This window comes from Equus caballus, chromosome 11, assembly GCF_041296265.1.
Source record: "Equus caballus isolate H_3958 breed thoroughbred chromosome 11, TB-T2T, whole genome shotgun sequence".
NCBI classification, from domain to species: domain Eukaryota; kingdom Metazoa; phylum Chordata; class Mammalia; order Perissodactyla; family Equidae; genus Equus; species Equus caballus.
This window is the reverse complement of record NC_091694.1, coordinates 30,721,511-30,739,368: the sequence shown is the minus strand read 5'-3', so window position 1 is coordinate 30,739,368 and position 17,858 is coordinate 30,721,511. Positions and strand designations below refer to the sequence as shown.

Genomic DNA, 17,858 nt, shown 5'->3' with positions numbered 1-17,858 from the left:
CTCATTTCTTTGGCTTTCCCTGGGTCGCTTCAGTTAGATCCTCCCAAACTGTACGCCAAGGCACTCCATGTGCAATGGATGGGTTCCAGATACCACGATGCCCTAAATATTGAACTCTGTCCACTAGAACAGCCACGTGAGTCCTCTAGTCACTCATCCCCAGCTTTGAGTAGCCTCATCTGTTTACCCAGGAGTGTCATGCTGTGGGAAATGTTGGAAAGCACTGCCTCAGCCAGAGGATTCCCCGTGAAGCCCACCCCCAGTTCATATTTCATTGCGCATCCCATAGCAACTTGGGAACTGTGGCCCTAACCCTGCAGGATGACAGCATTCAGGTCTGCGCCCAAACCTTCGCTGACTGCCCTCCTCCAGGCCAAGTCCCAATGTGAAGCGTCTCCGACTCTTCCACCTGCATCCTGCACAGCTGCTCAGAGCCTGCTCTCAGGATGAGCGAAGCGTCCATCTCTTGCTCCCTCCTTCTCCCTCTTTTCCCCTCCTCCCAGAGAAGATAAACTTATGTGCATTTCCTGCAGATGCTCAAGCATCTAAACATTCAGTGTGACATGCTCAACCACATCAAAGCTTCTAGAGAGAGAAAGAAGGAAGCGCAGGAAAACAAACAGAAAAACAACGATGTCTTCAGATAACCGGAATACAAGCAAGTTTATGACCAGGTGGATTTTGCTCAACACATTATTTGGCATCAATAACAATAACCCAAAGATACTAACCAGCTCCCCCGGTGAGAAGAGAACCTGCTGCTAGCTGCATGAGTGCTTTAAAGCAAAAACTCTCTATCCTGCCCTTTTCAGCTTCAATCTACCCAACGTTCACAGTAAATTCCAGAGCTTGATTTAAAAACAAACAAACAAACATAATGAAAACTTTTCCAAAGTTCAAGATGGCATTGACGCCGTCAGCCCCAAGAGACCTGCTTATTTGTCCCAGGCTGAGAAGATGCGTGAAACACAAGCCGTGCTTCTCCATGCCTGTGCTGGGCTCATTGAACACTTTTAACAGCGACAACTGAGAGGTTAAGTCATGTTGGATTTGGTGCTGTTTACTAGAGACAATGCGCGCTGAGAACCAGAGAAACAAAAGTCACCCTCGCCCCTTCGTGGCGAGCAGCATGTAAACGCCCCTGCAGAAGAGCAGCTCCTGGTAAAGGAATAGAGGTCTACACATCTACAAAAGAAACTTGGGAAAGAACACCTCTGGGGGAGTCCTTGAGCTCAGGAAAGCTCTCTCAGGCTGAGGCGTCTTTCTGCCATGCAGCCCACTCTCAAGGATGAAGAAGGAAAAAAGAAAGGAAACAAAAAGAAAATATTCCCCACCAGCTGCTTACATTGATTTAGAATCAGCAGAGAAAATGCAAGTGCGTGTGGGCACACTCTTGCACCTCCTTTGGAAGAGGAGGGCAGATCCCAAATGTACTTGTTAATTGTGTAAATCATGCCTCCCACCCCCAGCCTCACGGAAAGCCCCAACCCTTGCATGCTCGCCCACCCCACAGCTGAGACCCCTCTCCAGCATTCCTTTCCCAGCTGCAGAGAAAGCATAAAAGGCTACTCACATGTGGCAGCTTCAGCCTCCCGCCACCTCTCCCCAGCCTGCGGACCGGCTCCAGTCGCTGCTGCTGCTGCTGCTGCTGCTGCTTTTCCTGTTGCAAGTGAAACAAACCTTCATCGACAGAGATGGTTTTCCTCTGGGCTGCTTTGTGTGAAATTCCCCAGATGAACATGGACTCGTTTATGTCATTATTCGAGTTCGATAGCTCCCCTAACACAGGCAGGGCTTTGGGGCTGTCATCTTCCACCGGCCGGGCTTCTGGTGAGAGAAACAACAGATCTGAAACTGACAACTGATCGCATCAAAGCACTCCAGGGGATGGCAACCCAAGACTACGAAGTAACACATTAGCTTGCAATGATACCATGTACGGCCGTAGATCATCTGTCTTCTACTCGCACTGTGAACCTAACCAAGTTGGAGAGACATTATTTATGAACTTAGAGTTTCCAGAATGACTCCAGGTGAAGCCATATGGGCATTATAAAACATTGTGTCCCAGAAGGATTCTGTAGCCCTCAAACAAGTTCAACATTGCTGAAATCAATAAGGGAGACAATATCATTTGGTGGTTAAAAGCTAAAGGCTTTTAGATAAACCAAGGTTTATATAAATGTAAGTAGACTTAGGTTCAAATGTGAGCTCCACCACTTAGCTGTGTGAATTTGGGCAAGGTCCTTATTCTCTCCTTCTTCTTCTGCACACGAGGGATAATAATACTTACCCTCTGGGACAGCTGCAAGAAGTAAGTGGGATGGTATATACAAACTATCGAGTACAACGTGTGTCACACACCTGGCACCCCATAAGAGAAATAAAGATTCCTCACCCTGCAGTAGTGTGCGTTCACTTTGGGGACTCTTCATTTCTTAATGAAGAAGCTTGTGGTTGTATTTAAAACATCAGAAACATTCCGATGGTTCATGTAATTAATTGCTTCCTCAGAGGAAACTTTATGATACTTTACATATTTGAGGCAGCCCTAATTTTCAGGTCTCCCTGTAAGAATGCTGGGATGTCCATTTGTCAGATACAGGAAACAAAGCCATCAGTTGATCAAAATTGCTCAGCAAGGAGAAGACACTGACTCCTACTGCTTTCACTTAAAAACAGACTTGTAAGAACAGAACGGGAATCTATGTTCACTAAAGCTCTGTGTTAGGAGAGTTGAGATTTCTCACGACTGACAGATTTTGACAAGGAGATCCTCAATAGAGAAATCTGTATTCATTTCAAACAGTAAAAGAGAGCATGTCCAAGTGATGAAAAAATCCAGAATGTTAGTGCTGGAGTAGACCTCTGAGATTCTCTAGCTTAACTTCGCTTTTCCCAGTTGAGAACATTGACGGTCAGGAGCTGGTCATTACTGACTTATCTCCCATTTCCCACTACCCCTAAAGCAGATGAAGGAAGCTTGAACAGATGCTAGTTGCTTTTTAGGGGGATTTCTACCAAACTACCTGTCGAGGTAGTTTCAGTGGAGCCCACATAAACTAGACCCAGGGTTGGCAAATGGCCAGTCTACCATGCTCCATCTTACCCCACAAAGGGTGTTTTGGTCCTAGCCACATGCCACTGCCCTCCAAGTGAATCAGGTGAATGAACAAATATTAAAGACCTGGACCAGAGCGGTTTCTGACAAAGTCTTCTCCATGGGGCTGATGACCATTTACGATATGAAGGGAAGATGGGGAAGAATAGAGTCAAATAGTCAACCAAATCCCAAACAGATTCCTTCCAAGAGCTCGGAAAGAATCAATAAGATCCCACCTACATGGAAGGGCCATTTTCTGAGGAAATGTATGCCAGGTACTTGGCACAGTGTCTTCTACATTATAAATGCTCAATGAATGTTGGTAATTAATGACAATAATGACCAATAAGGAGGGATATGAAAGAATTGCTATAATTTGAGTCATAAATTGTACCGGGCATGACACTAACATTTTACATATGCTGTCTCACGCAATTTTCACAACCCTGGGAGAGAGGTATTATGATTCCCAATTTATGGGTAAGGAAATTGAAGCGTTAAGAACTCAAACCGTGGGGAGAGAATGTTTGCAGAGTCCCACCACCACATTTACCTGACTACCAGCATCCATGCCTGTGGACTCTGCTTCCCTCCTGTTATTGTGGATGAACTTTCCATGTCCCCAAAGTCACCCTTTGCGTACTCAAGGACATCGCTGCACCAATATATCCTTAACTTCCCTGCACCATCAATTTTTCCTCGTACACCATATCATTCTCAACACCTTTATGCTATTTGTTCTCCTATAGTTAAAAGATACCTTCAGCTGATCCCATGTCCCCTTCCAGCTACTGTCAATTTACATGCTCCCCTCTATTGCAAAAATCCTCTCAAGAATTCTCAAAGCTCATTGTCTAAACTCCCTTTCTCTCTTGAACTCTCTGCAGTCTGGCTTTTACTGCCACCATTCTACCAAATTGCTCTCACCAATGTCATTGACAACCTCCCTATTGCTATGTCACTCCTCATCTTCATTTGACCAACCAGCTTCATGTGACACCGTTCTGCTCCCTGGAACATTTTCTTCCGTTGGCTCCCAGGAACGCACACTACCCTGGTTTGCCTTCTCCGTCAGTGGCTGTCCCTTCTCAGTCTTCCCTATTGGTGACACCTCTCTTCTAGCTACTGGAGAGGCGGTGTTAGGAAGGGGCTGGAAGCTCCAAGTCTAAAGCCAGGCAGCCCAGTTTGGAATCCTGGCTACACAACTCAGCAGGTGTGTGACCTTGGGCAAGTTCCTTAGCCCCTTTTCCCGAGTTTCCTAATCTATAAAAAAAGGGTAATAATAGGACTTACCTTATGTGGTTGTCCTGAAGATTACATGAGTTCATATGTGAAAGCACGCAGAACAAGGCCTGGTACACGATAAGCACTAGCCGTGTGTTAACTATTTTCATTATCCACCTCTTACCATCGAGCGCCTGAAGGCTCAGCCCTTGGAGACTGCTCTTCTCGGGATGCTCTCATTCTCTCTCACTGCTTTGAACAACATCTAGAGGCAGATTTAAATCTATGGTCTAGACCTCTCCTCTATAATGTAGACCCAATGGCATCTCAGACTTGATAGATCCAAAGCCAAACACTTGGTTTTCTCAGCCACCCTGTGCCTCCCATACTTTTCTTCATCTCAGTTAATAACAACTCAATCTTTCCAACTGCTCAGGTCAATAACCTTGAAGTTATTCTTGACTCCTCTGTCCCTCACACCCAATATGTAGTCTGTCAGCAAATCCTGATGGCACTACCTTTAAATATATCCAGAATTTGACCACCTCTCCTGGCTAATCACCTGGTCCAAGCTATCCTAATCTCTTGTGTGGATCATTTCAATAGCCTCTTTTAACCGTTCTGCATGCTTCCACCCCTTCCCTCCTGCAGTCTATTGTCAACATAGTGTGATCTTTTGAAACCTGGAGCAAGCTCATATCACTCTTCTACTCAAAATTCTCCCAAAGCTCCCCATTTCACTTAGAAAAAAAGGCCAATGTCCTTATTTGACCTACAAGGTCTGGTCCTCTGCCTCCCCTCTTCCTATACCTCTTTGAACTCATCTCCCATTATTCTCCTCATTACTCCCAGTGCCCTAGACATACAGCCTTCTTGCTGCTCTTTGAAGAGCACACGATGCAACCACCCCAGGGCCTTTGAACTTGCTATTTCCTGGCCCTAGAGCATTCTATCCCCATGTCCCTACCTGACTCATTTCTCTACTCCTTCAACTCTCTTTCCAATGTCACTTTCTCAGTGACAACTTCCCTTATCACTCTATTTAAAACTCCTCTCTTCCCGGCACTCCCTTTCCTCCAACTGTATTTTTCTCCATAATACTAATCATCAAATAACATATCATATATTTCCGGGGTTTTTTTGTGTGTCGTTTGTCTCCCAAAGTCTCCTGCTACAAGAATGCAAGCTTGATGAGAGTAGGTGTTTTTGTTTTTTAAGTCTTTTACTCACTGCCGTTCCCCCAGTGCTTAGAATAGAGACTGCACCAAGTAGGTGCTCATTAAATATCTCTTGAATTGATGGATGGAACTAAGAGTGTTAAATCTCTTGTCAAAGTTCACAGCATTAATACATGATAGAGTTGGACTCAGGCAGATCTTTCTGCTTCCATAGCCCTTATTCTTTCCAATGCACCAGCAGTGCCTCTAACAATGTGTTGTGCAAGCCATCTAGACTTACTGCCCACTAAAGCGATGTTTAAATTTCTAGTGACTGGTGGGTCTTGAGCTACATTTCAGTGGCTTCAGGCTGCATGTCTGTCACTGCTTGCTAGCATTTCTATGCACAAAATACTTTGTGAGCTGCGAGTGTGTTTCACCAAATGCAAGAACAGCCGCTTTATTCCTTAGAATAGATTTATTGATGTCAACATTCTGGCAGAAATGAGAATTTTCCTTATGGTAGATGTCCTTGACTGTCCATTCAGAGATCAGAAGCAGTCTCTAAAGCTTTTAAAATGTCTTTTGTGCACCAAATTATTTGAGAAAAACAAAAACAATGCCCAGGAATCATTGAATTTCTGAAACATTTCACGCATGGTGGTTAAGCACTATGAGGGACCAGAGACTCTGCAAGTTGTTTTCAAGAATATGTAGGGAAATTAATTTGCTTTTTGTTTGTAACTTTTCATTTTTTAGTTTGAGGATCTCTTACTGTAGATGAATCTATCCATTGGGAAGAACCTTGTCCTCATGCGGCAGTATACTAAGAGACCCTCCAATGTGGGAGGACACTGGGGAAGTGGCAAAGACTTCTGCGTTAGGAGTCAGAAATTCTAGGTTCCATTCCCACTTCTGTCCCTGAACATCTGGGCTATCTTGGGGAAAGCTCTTCAGTCCACCTGGCCTCCATTTCTTTATCCATACAAAGAAGAGTTTGGACTAGCTTATCTCTGTTATCTCTTCCAGATTTGAATTTCTGTTAGATCATGAGTTCTGTTTCTGGTTGTGAAGGTGGACATGCTCAGTACTGCAACCAAGGGACTGATAACTAAGTTTAAGTAGGTAGACTCTAGTTGTAAGCAGACCAAACCCACCTCGTCTATGTCAGAATGTATTCCTTCATTCATTGAGTACCTACTATGTATTTGTCATTCTGTTATATGTTGAGTAAACAGAGGAGTAAAACACAGTGTTTGTATTAAAGAGGTTCATAGCCTAGCACAGAATATAGCAAAGCACACAGACAATTAGGATTCTGTGATGGTGGGGAAAACAGAGGAGAGCCACTTGTTTAAGCTGGGATTTCGGGATGGCTTTGTGGAGGAAGTGACGCTTGAGCTAGATTTTGAGGATGAGAAGGAATTGTCCAGGAGGAGAAAGACAGAAAAGGGTGCAATGTGTGATCCAGATGCAGAAGCATCACCTGTAAAGGTATAAAGCTACTAGAATTGGACCATGTTTAGCCAATTGAGAATTTTGGGTAGAAACCTGACTTTATATTTTATTTCTCCTGCTATTCTCCGAAAATTTAAAAGTTCTTGTCTTTGTTCATCACAAAGATAGAGAAACAGATTTGGGTTTTGGAGTCTGTCTAGTAGTGTTGTATACTGAAGAAGGCAAAGGAATCGACGAAAATGAGATCTGGAAATTATCCTTACATTTCTTTGCCAATGCTCTCCTTGAGCGCTGTAACCTGTTGTCTCTCACCCCTGACCCTCACCATTCTGCTGAATAAGTTGCACAGGTTTGCACAACCATTCATAATGTGTTAGCATTCATCAAGTCAAGATGTAATGTGGCTGAATCACTCTTGCATGAAGAAATGTTTTACCATGAGGATTATGGTGGGAGACTGGTGCCAGACATCCTGGGCTTCAGTCCTGACTCAAAATTTACTATCTTCATCTGTAAAATGGGAGACAATAATACTACCTGCTTCAGAGGTCGTGAATTAAATGAGATAATACGTGTAAAGCTCTTAGCACAATGCCCAACTCGGAGGAAGTGTTTGATACATTCTAGTTGATTAATTCAGTAAATCTGCACTTACTCAGAAATCCTAACCTAATTTAGTGTTGGGTCACTTCACTTGATGGAATCCCCATATTAAACTATGAAAATTGGAATTAAATTGTTAGGCTTTAACTATAATGCAGAAATCATTGCTCAAGCAATTGTTAAAGCAATCCTATCGGATCTTAACTTGCCAATTTTCAGTTACTGGGTGACCAGCAGCCAAGAGTGAAATACATGTTTAGCCAGAGGATTCATGAGCTAAGACTAGGGCTAGATCTGCCAAAAGATGCTTCTTTTCTTAAAGTCACTTGATGTTTATGAGCGCTTTTCCATTTGAGCTTCTTAAGGGTGGAGATTTGTCTTCAACTTTGTATCCCCTGTGCTCAGCACAGTGTGTGGCCTAGGTACTGTGTGAGGTCTTGCACAAGCCTGCCATGATTGGTCCCACTTAGACCGTGTAGATAACCAATTGCATATGTCCACTGGCTATTTATCAATGCAGAACTGCAAGGAAACTGTGTACCTATGATGCCAAGTCACTGTTATAGAACGTGTCGCCTATGTAGTAAAATGGCTTAGATGCATACCAAGACATTGGACTGGAACCCAGATGTCTGTCATAGAGATGACGCTTGCAAAGGCAGGCTTTGCAACCACTAAGGGAATGTTGTTGAAGTTTCAGGATCCATGTTGGAGGTTTAAGAGGCTTGGTAAGCCTTACTCAGGGATTTTCAAGATTTGGCAGGAGCTCCTGATGGACAGGCAAAATCCCATGGCCACTGATCTAAGCACATTCTTCATAAAGAACAGGGGAGACTTACATCTGCGCTTACTGAATAGCCCCCAGACCCATATCTTCCAATATTCTTCCCAGAGAAAATATCCTTTCAGTTAATTTCTGTTAATTGCGACTTCCATAAGATGTATATGTCAGCTTGCTCATTGTCATCAAACTTTGAACCCAGGAATCTACTGGACAACTTCAGATGCTCAATACATTTCTGTGGAATAAATAAAAGCATGCATGAAAGAAGGTTTTCATTCTCATGATTAAATAGGGGTCATTTTCTCTCTATTTCTCCAAGAAAGAGAATACGTTGAACAAAGCAGAGCCACTTGCTGATATGTTTGGGCAGGAGGAACTGTTGGCTCTCAGATTTCAGGGCTGCTGTGTGGCGCCTCTGGTTTCATCAGGATGTCACTCTTGGTAACGGCATCTGCTGTGCTTCTAATGAACAGCCAGTGACAAACACAGAGCCTCTGCTGTCCCCAGAACCTGCAGAGGACAGCAGGGCCGCAGCTGGGAAAGAGAGAACAAGCCCATATTTCATAACAATTACTCTGGATTATCAGGAAAGGTGGCAAGAAAAACTGTTAGCAAGTTGGTGGAAAGAAGATTTATGGCTTGGCAGCTCAAAGGTGTGACAGGTTTCTCCTCTGGTGAAAAATCACTTCTTTGGAGGTGAGAAAAGGGCAGGCACCCTGCTCAGCAGATGGGAATTCATCAAGTTAGCTTCACTTTTGAGCAACTCTTAGTCTCAATCTAAAAATATCCTTTCAACTCCCTAGAACAAATAATTTCTTATGTCTTCCAGGGAACGTTTCAGAATTCACAAAGTTTAACATACCACACTGCTCACATCCCATGGTCAATTCTCAGTCTTCATTTGACCTTGCGATAGCATTTGACATTACTGAATTACCTTTTGCTTCTTGGACCATTTCCTTTACTTTTAGGACTTTACTCTGTTTTATTTCTCCTGTTATCTCACAAGCCCCTCTTTCTCAGTTTCCTATGTTGATTCCTTGTTTCTGCCCAACCTCTTCCACTGGCGTTCTCCAGTTCTCTTGTCTCTATCCAGCCACTCCCTTAGCATGGTCATCCAACCTCAGGCTATCAAGCGCCATCTGAACCGTGTGGACTAAACTCTTGACTTTAGTGTAGACCTCTCCCCTGAACTCCAGACTAATTTGTCGAGTTGTCTACTTTCTCCATGTGGATGTGTAACACACGCCTCCAGTTTAACATAGCTTAAAACAAACGTCCCATCCAGCCCTGCTCCCACCGCCAAGCCTGCTCCCTCTTGAGTCATCGCTGTCTTAGATTTGTCAGATTCTGAATCTTGCAGTCATCTTGGTCTTCTCATTTCTTTCATATCCCACATCCGATCCATCATTTAAAATGTGATTGCCTCTGCTTTCAAAATATACCCCATACCTTGCCATAATCCCACTACCCTCACCCCCCGCACTGCTGTCTATGGTCTAAGCCCTTTAGTCATCTCTTGCCTGGGCTGTGAACAAGCCTCCTAATTGGGTTCTCTGCTTCTGCCTTGGCCCCTACTCAGGAAGAGAGAGGCTTGGAAAAAGTGATTTTGATTCTTAACACAAAATAAGAGTGATCCTTTTAAAATTTAAGTTCCAACTGCTGAATCACTCAGAACAAAAGCCACAGTCCTGAGCTTGACCTCAAGGCTGGCCAGATCTGGTCCCTCTGATCCCCTCGCCCACCACTCCTCTCCTTTCTCACTTCGTGCAGCCACGCTCACCTTTCTCTTCCTTAAAACCATGATGCAGATCCCACCTCAGGCCAAGGTGCTTGCTTTCTTCTTGGTTTAGATCACTCTGCTCTGCTCATATTCATGACTCACTCCCAAGCTTTCTTCAGATTTATTCTATGATGTTCCCCACTCAGGGGAAACTTTTGGTCACCTGATATAAAATAGCCTCTCCTCTCCTATGGAGGGAGACCTCAACTTCTGCTTATCTTCCCTGTGGAAAGAACTGAATATGACTGGGTGAGAGGGGGAAGAAGGAGAAAAAGAAAAAGAAAAAAATACCAAGGGGGAAGGGATATGAATTAACATCACAAAATATCATCCTGTTTCAACAGAATCCAGAGTTTCATGATGGGTTCTGGGCACACTGAGTGTGGGGGGCTGGCGGGGCTCCACAGTGGAAATGCCCAGTGGTCAGTTATTTCACCAGGTGAAATTCTTCACATCACTGTGGCACGAAGGAAAACTGGACAGGCGGCTTGTCTGGTCAAGACTGGACTTGAAGGACATGGTGGAGAGGAGTTGCCATGACAGTTCTGAGGATGATGTGAATCTGGAAGGCAGCCCCTTATGGCTGATATTGCATCATCACGCTCCCCTGTGTATGCATAGCACTTCAGAGTTTGCAATTTGCTTTCATGCGTGTGACCTCACGTACCTTCTGGGCAAGCATCACACAACCATATCACAGAGGAGGAACTACTCTTCCTGCAAGCCCCCCAGAAGGGGAAAGGGCAGGTGACAGCTGTCAGGAGTGTGGTCCTCAAATGTGTCCATCACTGCTCTCACATACTTTCTCTCTCATCCATTATTTTAGGATAGCTCTTAACTTAGAGTTCTTAATGATGGGTTTAGAGAGCCCAGAACCCTCTAAAGTTGTAGGAAACTTTGGGTGTGATGTATCTATACATTATATTTCTTCCCTTGATGGAAGTTTCCATAGATTTTGTAAGATTCTCACGTAGTCTGCAACTTCAAAATAACTGAGATCGCAGGACAAGGGTGCTGTTTCTCAAAGTGTTTTACCTGGGTTCCCAACATAAACAACAACAACAAAACCAGTAATATTTGTTAAAAAAATATTTCAGTGGTTCCTGGACCTCACCTCAAGTTACTCAATTGGGGCTCTCTGGGTATAGCCAGGAATCTGCATTATTAGCTGGTATCCCAGGGAGTTCTTGGGCACACGAGTAATTGTTAATCAACTTCCATCTCTGTAGTCTACAGTTCTTGACATAAAGGCCCCCGAGGCTGAGTTATGGAGCTCTAGCAACCGTCAGTAGGGAGATTATCCCAACCACACAACATTTTTCCTGCCACAAGAATCGGATCAGCTCTAAGGCAACCTCCAGAGCATGCAGGACCTAGCAGGTCTTCCCTGGGCTCCTACCCCTTGGGAGCAACGAGCACAGGGCAATCCAGGAAAGCCACTTGCAGCCGTAATCTCTTAGGTGTTTTCATCATCTGCCAGGTTACGTCAGGAGCCCGAGCATCCATTCTTCTGCAGCACCAGCCACTCATTGGACTTGGGCATAGGTGCTGGTTATCAGTGTTGGGCAGGAAGAAGACCCCTCTTGGGCTGTTCCAGAGCTGTCTCTCTTATGGATACACTGGGGCAGGGGTCAAAAACCTTTTTCTGTAAAGTGCCATCTTTTTCTGCGGGCCATCTGGTCTCTGTTGCAAGTACTCAACTCTGCCATTGTAGCTCTAAAGCCATAGACAATATGTAAATGAATGGGCGTGGCTTTGTTCTAATGATGTTTGACCTACAAAGACAGGCAGTGGGCAGCATTGGGCCCACCAGCCTACTTTTCTCACCTCTGCACTGGAACCTTGATAGATGCCCCGTCTTCTTGATTTTCTCTACTGATACAGAGAAGTAGTGATGTGAAGAATCCAACACAAACAAAGAAGTCCAAACATGAAACCCCAACGTTCCACTTCCTCGATATATGGCGTCGGAAAGCATGACGCTCTTCTTGTGGCTGCTGATTTAGTTTTCTAATTATGTTTTGCCCAGGATGATATTAAGATGGGCTTACACTCTCTGAGCAGATCCCACCTGGGGCTCAGGAGGAGGCTGAGGGTGCATGTGGAGAACTAAGTGAACCAAGCTCGCCTTGTATTAAAATCAGTCACAGGTAATTGAGATAAGACTGTCTACAACCTGCCAGTGGGAATGAGACATGCCCCTGTGAGTGGCTGCAGTTTATTAAATTTGAAAATGGCATCTCTTGCCTTCATTTACCTGGCTCCCGGAGGCCTGTGCTCCAGCAAGTGAAAGTCACGAGGGCAGAGAGGCACCCCCCCACCCCAAACAGGGAGGACGTTATCCTGACTTGCATATTCTAGCACAGGAGAACAAGTGGTGGAGAGGATTGGCATTTATTGATTGTCTATTACGTATTAGGCACATTGGGATCTGCTTTACAAATAACAACAGCTAATATTTATTGGGTGCTTGCACTTTATTATTTTACTAGTTATATCATTTAAACTTCCCAATGACCCCACAAATTAAGTGCTATTATTATACTCTTTTCACAGAAACATAAGTTAAATAACTTTCTTGAAGTCACAGAATCATTTAAAACAGGCAGTCTTACTCAACCATGCACAGTTTTTTTTTTTTTTTTTTAAAGATTTTTTTATTTTTTCCTTTTTCTCCCCAAAGCCCCCCGGTATATAGTTGTGTATTCTTCGTTGTGGGTTCTTCTAGTTGTGGCATGTGGGACGCTGCCTCAGCGTGGTCTGATGAGCAGTGCCATGTCCGCGCCCAGGATTCGAACTAACGAAACACTGGGCCGCCTGCAGCGGAGCGCGCGAACTTAACCACTCGGCCACGGGGCCAGCCCCTCAACCATGCACACTTTTAAACATTTTGTTAGATGGCCCCCAAATTGTCTGTTTCATAGAAAACCTCCTCTTAGGGAGGTGTTATTAGCTGCATTTTACAAGAGGACCTGAGAACATAGGTGACTTTCCACAGGTATACACATAGTCAGGGGCAGCCCCAGATCCAGGTCTGTCTGACCCCAAAATCCGCATTCCCTTTACTGCTGGCTGCTGCCTGGGGACCTAGGCCGAGTCGTCCTCCAGCTAAATCTCCCTGTCCTCTCCTGACAAGTTGCGAGAGCAGTGTCTGCCTGTCTACCTCCCAGGACTGAGAGGAAGCTCAGATAATAGTCCTACACTTTCAAAATGATCTACTTTAAAAATGATACAACGCTAAATAACTGCAGCTTATTGATTAAAGATACAAGATTTGGAGTCTGATAAATCTGGATTCCGCCTCTGAATCTGCTGTTTGCCAGCTGGGTGACCTTGGAAAAGTTCCTGAGACTCTGGTTTTAAGCGTTTTCGTCTACAGAGTGGGTATAGTAACACCTATCCCACAAGGTTGTTGTAAGGATAAAGTGAGGTTTTGTTAAAGCTCGACACCTGGAGACCAAAACTGTGTCATTCCTTCTTTATTTTATACTGATGAGACAAACTGCAGAACCCAGAGGTGTTAGAATAAGAGATTAAGGACTGTGGAAGTACAACCGCAACAGGAAAATAAATAGCTCAGAGAAAGAGATGCTGGGTAGGGGTCACGTCGCAATGTTGCCTCCTGATTGGATGGCTTCTTTCCTCTCATTCCAGATACAGCCACAGCTGTGGTCATACGAATGTGTTGGCAGACTCTATCAGAGTCTATGAAAATAACTCTGCTGGGCCCTACTGAGCAATCTACATTCATAAGTTTAGAAAAGCAGATAGCCATAAAGACCAGTTATACGGCATTTGCAGGAAGCTGAGCAGCGAAATCCCAAACTTGGTTTCCCAATACTGGGAAAAAGGAAGAGCCTATAGACCCAAGCCCCTTGCCTCCTGGCCAGCTGACTGCCTACCCAGACATGAAAGAAGAAATTAGGGATTCCTGTTGACTTAGGCAGCCTTTGTTGGAAGTAAAGTAATTGGTCTGAAAACAGAAATCCTGATCTGTAGAGTGTGTTCCAAAGTCTAAATTCCAAAGCAAAGTGGAATTTAGAACACCCTCCATCTGTACAGAAACAAGATGGTGGGTTGCTTCCCAGGCCAGCTCTCACATGAGTGAACTGAGGGACAGCGTCATTAGGACGAATGGTAGGGCTTCAGCCTTTGTTTCTGTGGGGAAATGAATTTCCTATCACATAGCAAGCGAGGGACATGAAGGCCCAGGGAAGAGGTGAATCACCAGCCGCAGAAATATCAGCCAGTCAGTGCCCTGCTTTAGCAAGGCAGGAAAACGAGAGGGTCAGAGAGCCTGAGCTAACATTTAAGAAAGCACTAAACAAATACCAGGCACTTTTTTTACTGCTCTTGTGATGGTGATGACAATGGTGATTACTGGTGATAAGGACTGACTTTCCACTGCAGCCATGGAAGCCATTTGCCACCCTGTGTGTTTTGAGAAGAGGACAGAGGAACAGTAATGTGAGATATCCTTCTCCCTTTTGAGGACTTCAGAGGAATTCTCTCTATATAAACCCTTTCGTGGCACTGCTGTTGGGAGATTAGGACTTATGTTAAATGTGGACTACAATTATGATGGCCACCTACATTAATTACTAACTGTGTGCTGGGCATTGTGGTATATATTTACTGTTTTGATTACTTACAACAACTCTGAAAGGTAAATATTACCCCTCCCATTTTACTGATGATGACATTTGGACTGCATCAGGTTTACTAACTGGTCCAAGGCCACATAAGTAGTAAGTGATTGAGTTGGTATTAGAGCCCAGATCATTTTCACTCCAATAGTAGCCTTTTTCTACTACATCATAACCTTCTGTTTCCTTAGCCTTTCTCCATTATGTGTTCTTTCTACAGGTCAGTTGGAAGAGCCACTTGGCTTGTGCTGAATTTAGAGACTGCTGAGTTTTGTTAAAATGTGGTTCTGTCTCTTTGACTAGTTATCAAGTGTCATTGTATGGCTCCTCACACACTATTCTCTCGAAGAACTTGAGGAAAGGATTGCAACATGAGTGTGTTTTATGATAGTCCCTGGTGAAATTAGTGGCCATGGATAAGGTTTCAGGATAATTCTTTAGGCCATTGTTCTAGACCCACTTTCTTTGCCAGCTGTCAGGGTAGTTCATATCAAATTCTTCTTAATGGGAGGATCCATTTCTACCTCCACCTTGCCTCTACCAAGACACATGCATATTTTCACACTGCTTTCAAACGATTCCTTATCAATTAGCCCTTTTAGTTCCCTTACAATGGAGGAGAAAGAGATCCACACATGTAAATTTAAAGGAATATAGTTTTTAATGCAAGGACTATATCACTTTACAATGTGCTCCCTCTGGTTTTGAAAATTCACTGGAAAAACTTAATCAATAAAATGGACACCTCATTTTCTCCTATCCCAGAATTCTGTAGCTGCTAAAATTATTTTCCTGTATGCAAAGGAAAGTAGACATGTCTTTCTCCATAAGAGTATTTGCATAACCAATTCCAGCTTAGGCACCTGTTATTCAAGCAGTGTGCCCATTTATCCCATTTCGCTTAGAGAAAATATATTCTTTTCAGAGTCCGGTTCTGGTCTGCCTGGAATCATGTGACATCAACTTCTCCCAGTATGATTGCCATCTTAGACTCAGTTTGATGTAGCTCTCTGCTTCTTGTGCTCTTGTGTTATGTACAATGTCTTGTACTGAAATATTTTATTTGTTTGTTTGCCTTGGTTTTGTTTTAGTGCAGTGCATTTGTTGGAACTGATCAGCCAATAATGATACATTACTATAACTGAAGTCCATAGTTCACGTAGGGTTCACTCTTTGTGTTGTATGTTTTATGGGTTTTGACAAATGTGTAATGCCATGTATCCACCATTACAGTGTCGTACGGATAATTTCACTGCTCTAAAAATCTTCTGTGCTCCACCCGTTCATCCCTCGCTCCCTCATCCCTGAGCCCTGGCAACCACTGATCGTTATATTGTCTCCACAGTTTTGCCTTTCCCAGAATTTTATACAGTTGGGCTATTACATGATGTAGCCTTTTCAGATTGGCTTTGAAACAGTATTTTAACTTCTTAAAATCAGGAAAACTAGCTCTCACATTTATTAGGGAAGGTCTACCAATTTGCACTAATTTTGGAAGCTTCCTGGACAAGGCAGAAGGAGAGTCCTCATTTTGCTGCTGCTACCAATTTCTGGGTTGTTGCAGGAATGTTTTGAAAGGTGACGTGGGACGGTGTGAAGAGTTGAGTTAATCATTTTCCCCAGTTCCGTGATCATTGGCTCCCTCAAGTCCTCTCATTCTTGTTTGTTTGACTTCTCAAATTCATCCATCCGTTCATCCATCCATATATCCATTCATCCATACATTCGTGTATCCACCCACCCATCCACTGCATTCCCTTCTAATCCTATTGCACTGTCTGATCTCACCATTCTGATGTGTTGAATAAGAATCTCTGAATTTTATGTATCCTTGTAAAATGTAGCGTTCTTATTGTGTGAATGTTTTACATTTACTTAAATTGCACTGTGCTAATTGCTTCATTCTGTTTTTATATTCTCTAGCTGTTGCTGGTAAACAACCTAGTCTGTTGCTTCTTCCTGCTAAATAGTATCCAGATGGGCATCCTCCCCGTTGGTTTTCCCTTTCCTTGGCGATGGTCACCTACACTCTTTACAATGCAAACCAGGGCTATAGAGGAGAAATGTAGTGATGAACAATTCAGAAATTTTTACATTTTTTGAGTGTAGAAACCCATGAACAGCCATTGTTCCTGCCTCAAAACCGACTTGAAGGGGGACCCAGCACTTTCCTTTAACAAATTCGGGAAATAGATTCAAGTTCACAAGGGTTTTTAAAAAAATGAATATTTTACTGAGGATTCTATGGAAAGACAAAGATGAAGATAAGCCACTTATCCCTTGCCTTTCCCTCTCGCAAGGTCCCCTTACAACAACTCTACCTTCTTCCCTCTCTCTCTTGTAGCCCCAACATTGACATCCCTTTTCAAATGTAAAGTGACTTGGCTCTCTGGACTCCCCAGTAGGCCTCTTCACTTTCCTCCCACTAACCTGCAAATAAAGTATCCTCTTCGGGGATGTTTCCTTCTTTCTAAAGTGTGTGTGTTAAGGGATGGGATTATACAGGGAATTACAGCAATAATTTTTACATGCTTTGTTCTTTAGTTTTCTTTCTTGCAATTATTGAAATACACCAAAATTTTAAAATGCAATGAGCACACAATTAGAAGGCATCATCCTACTGAGTATTTATAATTATTATTTGTGTTCCTTTTATCATGCTTTACATAAATTAGCATAGATTCTTTTCTAATCAACCCAATGAGGAAAATGATATTACTTTCATCTCACATGTGTATTCTGTTTGTAACTATTTATTATGTGCCAAGCACACGTTCTGTGATTTGCAATGTTTTATTTGATTGTTAGAAGAATGCTTTCAAATTTTTTAAAATCTCCTTTTGTAAATGAGGAGCCCTATGCCCAGACCGGTGATGCACTTTCCCAGTCGTGGAGACACTGACCCTGAAGGAGGTCGGCCTACAGACCTGCCTGGGTCTTCCATCACTGCTCACTGGTTAAAAAGTTTAAGGTACAATAATCCATTCAGCACTGAGAGAAAGCTTTCCATCTCCCTTGATACTCAGAATTTAGAATTAGGGGCACACAGATTTTGAGAGCCGAAGGGCACCTTCACATCATACCAGTGGGGTGTTGTTGC

At 43.5% G+C, this 17,858-nt stretch overlaps 1 protein-coding gene and 1 long non-coding RNA gene across 2 annotated transcripts in view; one reads left to right on the top strand and one right to left on the bottom strand.

Annotated features, from left to right (window-relative positions):
• The window catches only part of ANKFN1 (ankyrin repeat and fibronectin type III domain containing 1), a 371,662-nt gene extending 369,809 nt beyond the window's left edge, over window positions 1–1,853 (bottom strand). The window contains exon 1 of the mRNA XM_070226368.1: window positions 1,574–1,853. Coding sequence (XP_070082469.1) covers window positions 1,574–1,741 — 168 coding nt within the window. The 5' untranslated portion in view covers window positions 1,742–1,853. The remainder of the gene's footprint in view (window positions 1–1,573) is intronic.
• Window positions 1,854–14,143: 12,290 nt separating this feature from the next.
• Window positions 14,144–17,227, top strand: LOC111775772 (uncharacterized). Its single transcript, XR_002811757.2, has 2 exons — window positions 14,144–14,249; window positions 16,682–17,227. It is a non-coding gene; the product is annotated as an uncharacterized lncRNA (long non-coding RNA).
• The last annotated feature ends 631 nt before the right edge of the window (window positions 17,228–17,858 follow it).